Source organism: Monodelphis domestica, chromosome 1 (assembly GCF_027887165.1).
Source record: "Monodelphis domestica isolate mMonDom1 chromosome 1, mMonDom1.pri, whole genome shotgun sequence".
NCBI lineage: Eukaryota > Metazoa > Chordata > Mammalia > Didelphimorphia > Didelphidae > Monodelphis > Monodelphis domestica.
Window position 1 is genome coordinate 153,750,751 of NC_077227.1, and position 14,882 is coordinate 153,765,632.

The 14,882-nt window shown below is 35.3% G+C and overlaps 1 protein-coding gene across 25 annotated transcripts in view; it reads right to left on the bottom strand.

Annotated features, from left to right (window-relative positions):
- The window catches only part of HERC1 (HECT and RLD domain containing E3 ubiquitin protein ligase family member 1), a 242,772-nt gene that overhangs the window by 135,486 nt on the left and 92,404 nt on the right, over window positions 1-14,882 (bottom strand). For all 25 annotated transcript variants that reach the window (XM_056820227.1, XM_056820224.1, XM_056820228.1 and 22 more), the window contains 7 exons: window positions 14,118-14,252; window positions 13,723-13,888; window positions 13,031-13,156; window positions 9,160-9,381; window positions 8,239-8,391; window positions 7,967-8,099; window positions 5,369-5,560 (listed from right to left, as the gene is read on the bottom strand). In XM_056820227.1, the coding sequence (XP_056676205.1) occupies window positions 5,369-5,560; window positions 7,967-8,099; window positions 8,239-8,391; window positions 9,160-9,381; window positions 13,031-13,156; window positions 13,723-13,888; window positions 14,118-14,252 (1,127 nt within the window). The remainder of the gene's footprint in view (window positions 1-5,368; window positions 5,561-7,966; window positions 8,100-8,238; window positions 8,392-9,159; window positions 9,382-13,030; window positions 13,157-13,722; window positions 13,889-14,117; window positions 14,253-14,882) is intronic.

Here is a 14,882-nt window from a genome sequence, read left to right on the forward strand (position 1 = left end):
TGAACAGAAAATTTGACGCCCAAGCACAGAACTCAAGAGAATCATCAAAAGGTAATTAAGAAAGAGGGAAAAAAAGAAAAACAAAACAAAACAAAAGAAAACTTTTTTTTAAGAGACCCAATAAGTTAAAACAATATGTATCCCTATAAGAAAAGAGGTCACTGGTAACTTAAAAATTGTTATTATCACCTGGGCGGCTATTAGAATTACACTTAGAAGGAACAGTGACAAATTGTATACGATGAAATGCCAAGACATAAATATGTATATAGATATATGTATGCATAAATACATGTGTGTGTGTGTGTGTGTATGTGTACAACTAGAGATAAAAAAGAGGTTAATACTAAAAGAAATGGGAAAAGAAACAAAAGGGGGTAAATTTATATGTCACAAAGAAGCACAGTTGGAGGGGAGAGAACATCAATACACTGGAAGGGTAAAGAGGTTGGAAATAGGAAATACTTAACTCTTACGTGCTTTGAAATGGAGGGAAGAACAATCAAATATATTGGGGCAGAAAATTGATTTGCGCCCTATATGGAAGTAGAAAGGTAACAAACGAATTGGTGGGGAGGGAAGCAGTACAAGGGAGGGAGAGGATAGGGCGGTAGTTTAAAAAGACTGTAAAGAAAATAAGAGGGAAATAAGAAGGAAGGGGGAATAGAAAGGGAAGTAAAATAAGGGTGGGAATTAGGGGCACTGATTAAAAACAAAGCATTGGTGTAAAAGAAAATAGTGAAAGAAGAAAAGGCTGGACTAGAAGAAGAAATCAAAATCCTGGGAAATACACAGCTGGTAATCATGACTCTGAATGTGAATGGAATGAACTCACCCATAAAATGCAAGCGAATAGCAGACTCGATTAGAAACCAAAACCCTACCAAATGCTGTCTACAAGAAACACACACAGGGGGCAGCTGGGTAGCACAGTGGATTGAGAACCAGTCCTAGAGACGGGAGGTCCTAGGTTCAAATCTGGTTTCAGCCACTTCCCAGCTGTGTGACCCTGGGCAAGTCACTTGACCCCCATTGCCTAGCCCTTACCACTCTTCTGCCTTGGAGCCAATACACAGTACTGACTCCAAGACGGAAGGTAAGGGTTTTTTTTTTTTTTTTAAAAAGAAACACACACGAGGAAGGTAGACACTCATAGGGCAAAAGTAAGAGGATGGAGCCAAATCTATTGGGCATGAACTGATGGAGGGCAGGAGTGGAAATCATATCTGACAAAGCCAAAGTAAAAATAACTCTAGTCAAAACAGATAGGGAAGGTAATTATATCCTGATAAAAAGCAGCATAGACAATGAGGAAATATCAGAACTCAACATGTATGCACCAAATGGCATAGCATCCAAATTTCTAAATGAGAAACTAGTGGAGCTCAAGGATGAAATAGATAGAAAAACTATACTAGTGGGAGACCTAAACCTTCTTCTATCACAGCTAGATAAATCAAACCAAAAAATAAAGAAGAAAGAGGTAAGAGAAGTGAATGAAATCTTGGAAAAATTAGTTAGTGGATATGTGGAGAAAAATAAATAGGGGCAAAAAGAAATACACCTTCTTTTCAGCAGCACATGGTACATTCACGAAGATTGACCATGTACTAGGGCATAAAAACATTGCAAACAATTGCAAAAGAGCACAAATAATAAATGCAACCTTCTTACATCACAATGCAATGAAAATAATAAGTAGTAAGGGTACATGGAGAGGCAAATCAAAAATTAATTGGAAATAAAACAATATAATTCTCCAGTATCAGGTAAAGAACAAATCATAGAAACAATTAATAATTTCATTGAAGAAAACAACAATGGTGAGATATCCTTTCAAAACCTATGGGATGCAGCCATAGCAGTACTCAGGGGGAAATTTATATATCCTTGAGTTCAAATTTTAACAAATTAGAGAGGGCAGAGGTCAATGAATTGGGCATGCAAATTAAAAAACTAGAAAGCGAACAAATTAAAAACCCTCAGATGAAGCCTAAATTAGAGATCCTAAAAATCCAAAGGAGAAATTAATAAAATTGAAAGTCAAAGAACTACTGATTTAATAAAAAAGACTAGAAACTAGTATTTTGAAAAAAAATATAAAATAGACAAAGTACTAGTCAATCTAATTAAAAAAAGGAAAGAAGAAAACCAAATTGACAGTATCCAAGATGAAAAGGGAGACCTCACCTCTAATGAAGAGCAAATTAAGGCAATCGTTAAAAATTAGTATGCCCAATTATATGGCAATAAATATGGCAATCTAGGTAATATGGATGAATATTTACAAAAATATGAATTGCCTAGACTAACAGAAGAAGAAATAGATTAAACAACCCCATATCAGAAAAAGAAATTGAACAAGCCATCAAAGAACTCCTTAAAAAAAAATCTCCAAGTCCAGATGGATTCACAAATGAATTCTATTAAACATTCAAAAAAAAAACAACTAATCCCAATATTTTACAAACTATTTGACAGAATTAGCAAAGAAGGAGCTCTACCAAATGCCTTTTACGCCACAAATATGGTACTGATTCCAAAGCCAGGGTGGTCAAAAACAGAGAAAGAAAACTACAGACCAATCTCCTTAATGAATATAGATGCAAAAATCTTAAATAGGATACTAGCAAAAGACTCCAGCAAGTGATCAGGAGGATCATTCACTATGATCAAGTAGGATTTATACCAGGAATGCAGGGCTGGTTCAATATTAGGAAAAAAACCATCCACATAATTGACCATATCAACAAACGAACAGACAAAAATCACGTGATTATCTCAATAGATGCAGAAAAAGCCTTTGATAAAATACAATACCCATTCCTATTAAAAACACTAGAAAACATAGGAATAGAAGGATCTTTCCTAAAAATAATAAACAGTATATATCTAAAACCATCAACTAACATCATCTGCAATGGGGATAAACTAGATGCATTCCCAATAAGATCAAGAGTGAAACAAGGATGCCCATTATCACCTCTATTATTTGACATTGTACTAGAAACACTAGCAATAGCAATTAGAGAAGAAAAAGAAATTGAAGGCATCAAAATAGGCAAGGAGGAGACCAAGCTATCGATCGCTCTTTGACGATGATATGATGGTAAATCCTAGAGAATCAACCAAAAAGCTAGTCGAAATAATCAACAACTTTAGGAAAGTTGAAGGTTACAAAATAAACCCGCATAAGTCATCAGCATTTCTATATATTTCCAACACAGCTCAGCAGCAAGAATTAGAAAGAGAAATCCCATTCAAAATCACCTTAGACAAAATAAAAGACTTAGGAATCTATCTGCTGAGACAAACACAGGAATTATATTAACACAACTACAAAACACTCTCCAAACAAATAAAATTAGACTTGAACAATTGGAAAAATATTAACTGCTCATGGGTAGGACGAGCCAATATAATAAAAATAATCATCCTACCCAAGCTTATTTATCTATTTAGTGCTATACCCATTGAACTTCCAAAAAAATTTTTTACTGACTTAGAAAAAACCATAACAAAATTCATTTGGAAGAACAAAGGGGCAAGGATATCCGGGGAAATAATGAAAAAAAAAATACAAAGGAAGGTGGCTTTGCAGTCCCAGATCTCAAATTCTATTATAAAGCATGGGTCATCAAAACAATTTGGTACTGGCTAAGAGACAGAAAGGAGGATCAGTGGAATAGACTTGGGGTAAGTGGCCCCAATAAGACAGTATATGATAAACCCAACGAACCCAGCTTCTGGGAAAAAACCCACTATTTGAAAAAAAAACTGCTGGGAAAACTGGAAGACTGTGGGAGAGATTAGGTTTGGATCAACACCTCACACCCTACACCAAGATAAACTCAGAATGGGTGAATGACTTGAACATAAAGAAGGAAACCATAAGTAAATTAGGTGATCAGAGAATAATATACATGTCCAACCTGTGGGAAGGGAAAGACTTTAAAACCCAGCAAGACATAAAAAATAAAATAAACAATTTTGATTACATCAAATTAAAAAGTTTTTGTACAAACAAAACCAATGCAACCAAATTGAGAAGGGAAGCAACAAATTGGGAAACAATTTTCATGACAAAATCCTCTGACAAAGGTCTAATTACTCAAATTTATAAAGAGCTAAATCAATTGTATAAAAAAATCAAGCCATTTTCCAATTGATAAATGGGCAAGGACATGAACAGGAGTTCTCAGCCAAAGAAGAAATCAATACTATTTATAAGCACTTGAAAAAGTGCTCTAAATCTCTCATAATCAGAGAGATGAAAATCAAAACAACTCTGAGGTATCACCTCACAACTAGCAGATTGGCTAATATGACAGCAAAGGAAAGTAATGAATGCTGGAGGGGATGTGGCAAAGTCGGGACATTAATTCATTGCTGGTGGAGTTGTGAATTGATCCAACCATTCTGGGGGCAATTTGGAACTATGCCCAAAGGGCGATAAAAGAACGTCTGCCCTATGATCCAGCCATAGCACTGCTGGGCTTGTACCCCAAAGAGATAATAAGGAAAGACTTGTACAAGAATATTCATAGCTGCGCTCTTTGTGGTGGCCAAAAATTGGAAAATGAGGGGATGCCCATCAATTGGGGAATGGCTGAACAAATTGTGGTATATGTTGGTGATGGAATACTATTGTGTTCAAAGGAATAATAAAGTAGAGGAATTCCATGGTGACTGGAACAACCTCCAGGAATTGATGCAGAGCGAGAGGAGCAGAACCAGGAAAACATTGTACACAGAGACTGACACACTGTGGTACAAGAGAACATAATGGACTTCTCCATTAGTGTCAATACAATGTCCCTGAATATTCTGCAGGGATCCAGGAGGAAAAAACACTATCCACAAGCAAAGGACAAACGGTGGGAGTAAAAACACCGAAGATAAGCAACTGCTTGACTACAGGGGTGGAACGGACATGAATGAGGAGAGACTCTAAATGAACACCCTAATACAAATACGAACAACATGGAAAAGGATTTGAAGCAAGGACACATGTGATACCCCGTGGAATCGTGTGTTGGCTAGGGGAGGGGCAATGGGAGGGGGGGAGGATAAGAAAAGGATCTTTGTTTCCAAGGAATATTGTTTGAAAATCACCAAATAAAATAATGTTTACATTGGAAAAAAAATTAAATCATTTGTAAAATCATGTATAGAGTAGCTATTTTTTCTTATACATCTTTACTTGAACAAATTGTGTGTGTTCCAGGTTCCCTACCTCAGTCTGCAAACTTCTAAAAAACAAAGACCGTACAATCCTAAGCAAGAGTAACAATTTTTAATTTACCAATATTACTTGATCTTTTTTCATATTATTACTAGGATAATAATAATTAGTAGGTCTGCTTACCATGAAGAGGCCACTGCAACTCTTGGTCTTCTAAAAGAGCAGCAGCTGGCAACAGTCTATTAAGACAATCAAGAGGTGGCAAGAGGTCTAGTAGATAACTCAGTAATGGCCGAGCCACTGACACTGGCAGTAACAGTAAAGAGTTAACAATCTGGCAGAGCATACTGCCAGCAGCAGATACATAAATGACATCTATAAAAGGAAAAATAAAGCAATATTAAGCAACAATATCAATTTTTTAAAAAATAAAAAGAATATAATACTTATGTAAGATCTGCAACAAAGCCTAGTATGTTTTCATTGAGGCAGTGTTGTGTATGGCCTCCTTCAAATTCTTGCCAAAGCCAAGTGACTACTTACTATCTTTTTTCCCCCCAAAATATAACTGATTTCTCTTCAGGAAGAAACGTTTTAAGACCTCATGGAATGCCTTTCCACATTCTAAGTTATTAGGGACAGTGAAGTGGTCCTAAAGGAAATAGAGGAGGGCTTCACCTGGAAAAAAATTATCTGATGCAGAAGGGAAGAGAGTAAATCCTCTACTTAAGGCTAAAGAGTAGAGAAGGAAAAAAACAGTGGTGCACTTAGAGCTAAAAAGAGAGATGAAATTATTCTTAAAGAGGAGAGAACTAGATTCTGAGAAGGAAGCAACTGCTTGTATTCCAGGGAATGATATAATAGAGATGGAATGACATAATAGAGACAGAGTTATAGGGTAAGAAATCATTCAGAAAGTCCCAAGAAGAAAAAACATTGGCAAATACCTGAGCAGGAATACTAAGGCTGCTCTTTGTCTCTCTGATAACAAACACAAAGCATAATCTCTGTTCAGGGCCTGTATTCAAGTCAAAACAGAGAAACTCCCAAGATTCATCAAAGATTATGACTACTCACTACTCTTAGGAGATTCATATGGACACAAATGATATTGCTAAAAACAACCTAAAAAATGTCAAAAAAGCCTTAGAAGTCTTGGGCAAGAAACTAAAGATAATAAGGGCACAAGTTGGATTTTCCTCAATGATACCTGTTGAAGGCAAGGGAAGGGGGGCAGAATTTGGGAAATGAACTGCTAGCTAGGAAGGAGGTATCTGAGAATGAGGGAATCTAGACTCTAGGATGAGAGAATCCTGACCAAGGATAAAGTACACCTTCATAAAGGCTAGCAAGAATGATCTTGAAAATATAATCAAAAGGATTTTAATCTAAAAATTATTGTGGGTAAACTTCCCGTGTATAGATGTCTACTAAGCATCAAGGGCAAGCTGAAGGAAAAAGAATAGCATCTGAAATAGCCAGAAATTCACAGGAGATAAAAATCCATGAAAAGAAGCTAGTAGAAAAACCTAGTTTCAAATGTCTAAACTTCAATACCTTAACAAGAGGATCTAGGAGTCTTACCAATTAGAGAAAAAAAATCCATGACTGTAACATGGCTTTAAGTGGATACATTTTATTCAAAAGAAACAGAATAGGTAAAAGAGGCAGCATTGTATATTAAAAGGGTATGCTGATGTGCAGAAATCTAGGAATATCAGTGCGAAAGACGTAGAGAGACTCTCTGAATAAGAATCAATGGAGAGAGAAACAAAAGTAATTTTGCTATCAGAATATCCAGACCACCTGAGAAGTTTATGCAAAAGATCACAAGCCCATCACAAAGTCATGATATAGGAGACAAGAGACTTCAAATTATCTAGACATTCATTTGAAGTTCTCTATCAAAAACAGAGAAGCCAATAACTTCTTGATTTGTCTTAATGATTCAAGTTAGCCTTAAAAAAAAAAAGAGGTAGAAAGATAGAGAACTCAACAAGGGTAAATTTTAGATAATTCTAAATTCTTTCCAGTCAGGAGAAACTAATTGCTAAAGTGAAAATTATGATGGAAGCCTTAAAGGAAAATGACCACTCTTGCCCTAAAGTTTGTGGTAGAAAGGAAACCAGACCAGAGAGTCTAATGGAAAAGCAAAGAAGGAACAAGGAGCTTTTATAGATGAACAATCTATAAAGAAAATCAGAGCAGGAAGGATGGGAAGCACTCAGGAACCAAACAAAATCAAATAACTAAAGAAAAGGAAAAATAGGAGTTGTCAGAAGATGCCAATATGGATATATGGAAAATTTACTTATTCACTACTTTAGAATTTTCATATAAGTATGCAAAAAAACCTTGAAAGAGTTACTTTGGGCCAATATTCAAAAAAAGGTTATTTCAAGTAGCTTTAAAGGAATTGCTTCAAGATTTAATACTAGTAATACAAACTTAAAAAAAAGAAATTTACCTAAAATTGCCTTGGAAAAAAAAATACTGTTTCAAATGGCATATAGATATCTTAAGGTTGTGCAATTTAAAATGAATCTTTATGATTGTATGTACCCTGACTTCACTTATTGGAAAACTGAGTTTTCCAATTAGTTGATTATAATTTTAAACTTTTAAGAGGTCAAGCTGCTAGATAGCTACCACTGACATATTTTTGCTTCTCTACAACTTTCATTATTATTAAAGAAGAATTTCACTATTTCAAAGGACTCAAGAATAGAAAGAAGACTCCTGGTATAAATACATTAAACCTGAAATTCAATTAGCACAAACCTCTTAGTTTTTCACCAACACTGCCATTCCAAGGGCTTTCTTTCAGCAAATTTGCAGAACGTGAATAGATATCTGTGGCATGAGGTAATAAGAGCTGAAGATGCTTGTGAAGCAATGCCACACTGCTAGAATTCTATAAAGAAGAGAAATTGTTTAAATTACTTCAATTCTGAAAGATTTAATTCACAAAAATATTGCCCTAAAGACTACAAACATTGAAGTTTCCAAGGACACTTTGTCACAATCTTCTCAAAAGATAGAGAATCAAGTACCTCACTAACACTGTTGATGTGGCAATAGGCCAGTAGTTGCTTCTGCAGTGAACAAAGCAATTCATGAAGATGAGCAGGTTGGCTATTCTCAGATGATGACGTCCCAAGTAAAAATTTATCACTATTTTTTTCTAGTTCTCCAAAAGCTTGATCCTAAAACAAAACAAATAAAATTATATGTACAAACTAATTAAACTACAATAGGCCATTAATAAATCCAAATTTTAAAAGGGTACATACATATAAAACATGGCTGGGCTAGAGTAGTGGTGGGTAGATAATTCAAGTACAGTTACAAAACAATGATATAAGCTGTAAATAATAGAGTTGAAAAGGTTACAGAGCACTGAAAAGACTCAAACATATGACCATGAAATGCTGGTCATGTGTTTTTGAGGGGAGGGACTCTCTGAAAATGAGTTACCTCAAATAGAAACTGGTATTTTACTGTTATATTATAAATGGGAAGAAAAAATCCGGAAACCAGAAGTCAGTGATCTTGATGTTAATATCTAAACAAATTCTAGAATGGATTACTTAGATGATATTTTAAAAATGTTCCCTAAGAAATCATATCAAACCAACTGCATCACTTTTTTTCATGGGGAGATCAGGGAAAACCGTACATTCAATATCTCTAAATTTCATCAAGGAATTTCACAAATCATATTTTGGAAAAAAAACTAGGATTATATTAAGGCAGAAAAAAGCAATATGTGAAGTCTTAAGAAAAAATCTCCCATGTTCATTAACTGTGTCCCACTTCTTTGGCTATATGAGATTTTTAAATATTATTTTAACATTTCTAAAATGCCGATGTAAAAAAAATTCACAGAAAAATATATTTACATTTAAGACAAAAATATCTGCATAAAAGACAAAAGCAGTATGATTTTATTGCATGTAAATAAAAAAACTTACTGTATAAAATCCTAAATTTCTTAGTAAGGTCTTCATTAAAATTTCAGCTAAATGAGTATCTGGATGGCAGCTCTGAGTACCATATGGTTGATCTGACAGATTTCCATAAGCAATGCATATGGAAGAAACGTCAGTAGCATCAGAAGGTGAGCTATAACCAAGCAGGGATGCTACATGGGTATGATCTTGTAAACTTGTCAAAATTATATCCAACTGCATTCTCTAGGAAAAAATAGAATAAAAAATATTTTCAATCAATAAGAGCAATATACTTTTTAATGTGTACTAGAAAAGGAATAAAAATAGTCAATGTAAAAATCATGCTAAAATATAGCATTCAAGTATATGTATATATTTCTTCTTCCTCTTCAGTCCTGACTCTAGTTAATGAGTTACCCTCCCTTTAATTCTTCCTTGCCCCTATCTCTAGTCAAGCTTTGCCATACATACATCAGCTCTAGATTGTCTCCACCATATGCTTTTTGTTTTTACTCACATGTTGTTGAACACTCCCCCCAAGGAAAATCAGGAAGTTTTGCAAACTGGGTTCACTACGTATTTATACTTAACACTTCAGCTAGGTCTCTACTGCTGTATGAGAAATCTTATATGCTTCTGTGATTCACTATTACACTCTTCATACAGGTTTGAAACCCTACTTCATCATCCTCCATCTCCTCCTTTGGCCTACAATGAAGAGATGCCCTTCTCCCTTCAAAAGCTAACTTCTCCATTTGTGTTCTTGATACTGTGATCTTCCTTATCACCTCAGAGAATTTTCCCTCTTCTTCATTCTCTCTACCTCATCTTCAGTCTCTCCTTTTCTATTAACTCCTTCCTTACCACCTGCAAACATGCTTGAATGTCCCCAATCCTTAAAAAAAATCCTTCACTTAAGCTTTCAATTGCCATAAGTCAGTCAGTTAATAAACATTATGTATCTACCATGTGCGCCTGGCTGCATTGGAAAAAGCTAGTCCCTGCTCTCAAGGAATGAACAGCATAATGGAGAAGACAACATGAAATGAAGTAAAAACAAGCTATAAACAGAATAAATTGGAAACAATTGACAGAGGAAAGGCACTAAAATTAGGGAGAAGTCAAGAGGTAGGAATGAAAAGGGAAAGAACTGCAGGTATGGGGGAAAGCCAGGGAAAATGCTTAGTTAGGGGATGGAGTGTCTTTAGGAATAGAAAGATCAGTGTCATTGGATGGAAGTTTTTTGTTTTTTTTGTGGGGTGGAGGGATATGAGGTATAAGAAGATGGTATGGAAATGGAGGAGAGAACACAGATTTTTATGAAGGACTTTAAGTTTTTGTGAATGCCAAACAGAGAATTTTATGATCCATGAGGTAAGAAGGTGTCACAGGGAGTTTACTGACTAGAGAGTGATATGGTTAAATATATCTGTACTTTAGGAAGATTACTTTAATAGCTGATGGTTCAGAGTAGGGAAAACAACTGGCAAGGAGAACAGCCATCAGCTTATTATAAGAGTCTAACTGGAAGTTGAGGAGGACTTGCACCAGCGTGGTGGCAGTTTTTGAGGAAATAAGGGGGCATTGTGAGAGAAGATAAAATTAACAAGTCTTGTTCAAGCTTGGATATGGCGGGGGGGCGGGGGGCAGTGAGATTAAGGAGTTGAAAATGACACCTATGTGATAAACCTGGGAGGAAAGTTGTGTCCTTCAAAAGTAAGAGGGAAATTAGGAAGAGGAGAAAGTTTTGGGGGGTTAAAAAAAAGGGTTCAGTTCTGAGCCTGCATGACATTCAATTGGAGATATCTAATACACAACAGGAGATACAAAACTGGAGAAAAGTTTGGAATGGCTGTGTAGATCTGAAAATAATCAGCACAGAAAGGATAATTGAATTCTTAGAAATTCATGACTTTGCCAAGAGAAATAGTATAGAGGGAGAAAGGCTCTTTTTTAAAGAGGTACCCACAGTTAAAAGAATGAAGAAAGAACAAAGGAGACTACATCAAAAGCTAGGAAAAAAGTGTATAATTCTCAAAAAATCCAAAATTTTCAGGGAAAAAAGCTTGCTAACTCCTTGAAACCAGAAAATGAACTGTTTGATGAAGATGGCCAAAGAAAACCTCCACAGCATGTCAATGTGCCTGGAAAACATTGGTTCTTTCTCTCTCTCTCTCTCATTTCCCTCTTATCTATAACTATTATGGTTTCTGATTATATTAAAATGATCCATTAGGGTAACTAGTCTCCCAAAAGATCACAGGGAGAACTGTGAAAGAGAATTCTTTATTGTCTATCCTGAGTTAACACTGACTTAAATACCCCTACTTAGTCCCTCACTAGACTGAAGACAGAACTCCCTTGTCTACTTTTGAATTGAATCAACAAAAGATTAAACATCCTACTTAGTATTAGGTAAGAAGCTAGCAAGGTGCTTAGAGAATTCACACCCTTAGAATTTCAATCAGCCAGAAATCTGCGAATCTTTTTGATGAGAACTTAACCTTCAGAAGGTGAGAAGTCGGTCCTACAGACATTGCCCCCTGAGCAGTGCTAGACAATTTGGAAACTGTAATTGGCCCCTGTGTAAAGGGGAAGGGACAAGAAGTCACCATAAAAAGCAAATGCTAAACTCTTTTAGGGCAGGTTATCATTGAGAAGATAGTCTGAAGAGATTGTCTTCTAGAGATAGTCTTAGAAGGAGCTTTGCTGGAGATGATGACTTGAGCTCAGAGCTCAGCTTCTACTTGGACTTTTGACTCTTGGATTACTTCCTTGGGTGAGTAAAAGGCTGGCTCCTTTCCCAGCCTCCGGAGAGACTAGTTTCCATCTTGGAGAAGGCCAAGTGGTTACTCACTACCCATCTTCCTGGTTGAGCTAATTAATCTCTGCCTGGATTAAGCAGACCTGGAGCAAAACACTTAGATTGATAGGATAGATAACTTCTCTATCACCTTCACACTTCTCTTCTTTATTGTTTCCTCTCTATTTGTAAATATTTGTAAATAAATTTCTGATTCAAGATATAATAAATACTGGTGACCACATAATTTCATATAATCATTCTCCATCCATTAATTTTAACCTTTACAGAAGAGAACATCAAAGAAGTTGACTGATCATATCAAAGGTTAGAGTCAAGTCAAGACCAAGAAAGATAAGAATTTTTTAAAAACCAGTAGATTTGGCAATTAAGACATCACTAGTAGGCACACCTGAGTAGCTCAGTGGATGGAGAATTATACCTAGAGATGAGAAGACCTGGTTCAAATTTGGCCTCAGATACTTCCTAGCTGTGTGACCCTGGACAAGTCACTTCACCACCACTGCCTAGCCTTTACTGTTCTTCTACCTTAAAACCAATACACAATAGTGATTCTAAGACAGAAGATAAGAGTTTTAAAAAACAACAAAAAGCCATATATACTATAATCATTACAAAGGCCATAACTGCAAAGGACTCATAATGAAAAATTCCATCTGACTTCAGATAGAGAACTGATGGACTCAAGAGTGCAGTAAAATATACTAATCTCATTCTGAATACTATTAAAATGTGAGTTACTGACAAAAGCATCTTACTCATTATAACACATGAAAACACAGTAAATGTTCAACTGAGTACTATTAAAAATTTTTTAAATCATAAGATTAATGGAGGAAAGGAATAAGCAATATTGCTTTCAATTTAACTACTCAGAAAAGATAAAGATGTTTCAAATAAGCTATAAAGCAAAATAATTTGAAGTATGGAAAATATTTTAAAAATTTTTATATGAGTATTGGTCATAGAAATAATTGGTGATATTAATTGAATAGTTCGTTCCTTTTAAAGCTTTCAATATCTGCTTTTGAACTATAAATGGATAACATACATTATCCAACTTCTTACCTGTCCTTTAGATAAGCTTTCCCATCGATCAGGTCCTTGGGGTAAAAGAGAATGCAGTAATTCCATTCGTTCTCTTAATGGGGGCAATAACATGGTAGCTCCCACTGACAAAGTTTCAATTACTACCTAACATTTAAAAAAAAGAAAAGAGAATCTTCTCAACTTGACATTTTTAAAATGAATATATACCTAAATCTTATTACATCCAGCTTTTTGTCATTAAAAGACAACCTCTCTGGACCTTAACATCCTCATTTGTAAAGTAAGGGAGACATCCAAAAAGGCTCCTAAGGTTCTTTTAGCTTTGAAATTCTTATTCAAATTTTGAGAATAACTCCAGCAACATTTTAAAAACACAAGTTTCTGGTTCTCTGTCTAAATAAAATATGTGGCTCTATCATAATTCATAGGGAAGGAAGAAGAATCCATAATTCATTTCCAAGGTTTGTGAGACCAAATTTAATGGAAGAATGCAAAAAATTAGAAGAGTTTGGAAAAATCACTACACAGGATGGCTTCTAGGAGGTGGTAAAGCATAGACATAAGCAAAATAGAAGGCATATCTAAAGTGCAATATCCAAAGATAAGTTCTATAGACGGGGTGTGTGTGTGTGTGTGTGTGTGTGTGTGTGTGTGTGTGTGTGTGTGTGTGTGTGTGTGTGTGTGTGTGTTCTTATAGAAACAAGTCTTACCTCTTGTATTTCATCTGGGACAGAAGAGTCCATTAGCCTAAAAAGCAAATTTCTCAGTGGTCCAGCTTGCCTCCCAAGAATACTAGTAGCTACTCCTCCAGCAAGGGCAAGAGCAAGATGATTGGACAGCAACTTCAGGCACAATTTGAGGAAACTATGATGTTCCCTAAAGGTGAATTAACTGTTATGAGTTTGGATACATTAAATTTTGCCTCTAGCAAAATGTTGCTAAATGTATGACCAGTAGCATGAATTTAAAATATTATTCTTGTAAAATTCAAGAAAAAAAACCTCAATTTCATTAGTTATGGCACAAATTTACCTAATATTTAAAGGGTATGCTCTATATAATTAGAAAAGTACCTTTAAGAAAGCTACAAAACTAAAATTGATACCTTGATGAAGGGAAAGGAAGTGGGGGAATCTCACTGTTTATTTTATCACAGTATCTCTCAAGAAAGGAACGTAGATGTGAGAAAGTACTCTCTTCCAGATCCACACAGTAAGGTCGGTGCCATGCTACAACTTGCCTGGAAGATTAAGAAGGCCATCAAATCAGTTTTAATATAAATTATCAGTATCACGACTGGCTAAAAGTGACAATAAAGTCTGAAGTATCTTGGCTTATAAAACATGGAGTCATAGAGAAGTCTTTTTTGACTGTTGGAATGACAAAGCATTAAAACGAACTAGGAAATAGTGGACATTACATCTACATAACTTCAATAAGATAAGAGATAGTTACCTGCCCTGGCTATTTATTCACTGAACCTGTATACAAGGCTGGGTCAGATGATTTATTCAAATCACTTCTAGCTCTGTGTCTCTATGAGATTTAGGTTATGTATTAGGGAAAATATTTTGACTGGTAAGGATGTTAAAACTTGCTAAAAAATAGACTTCAGTGAACATTTTAAAGAAAGTAGCCCAAAATCTCTATATAACTCCTTAGGTATAGATTTTAATGTTGTGACACCACACAAAAGCTTCGTTATACAAATGGGTCATAATTCAATCTGCTACAAGGCTTGTTTTTAAATATATCTAACATTGCGCAAATGATTTTTTAAATTTACAGTAAAAAAATCCCCTCTGAATATTTAAAAATAAGTGACATGGGGCAGTTGGGTGGCTCAGTGGATTGAGATCCAGGCCCAAAG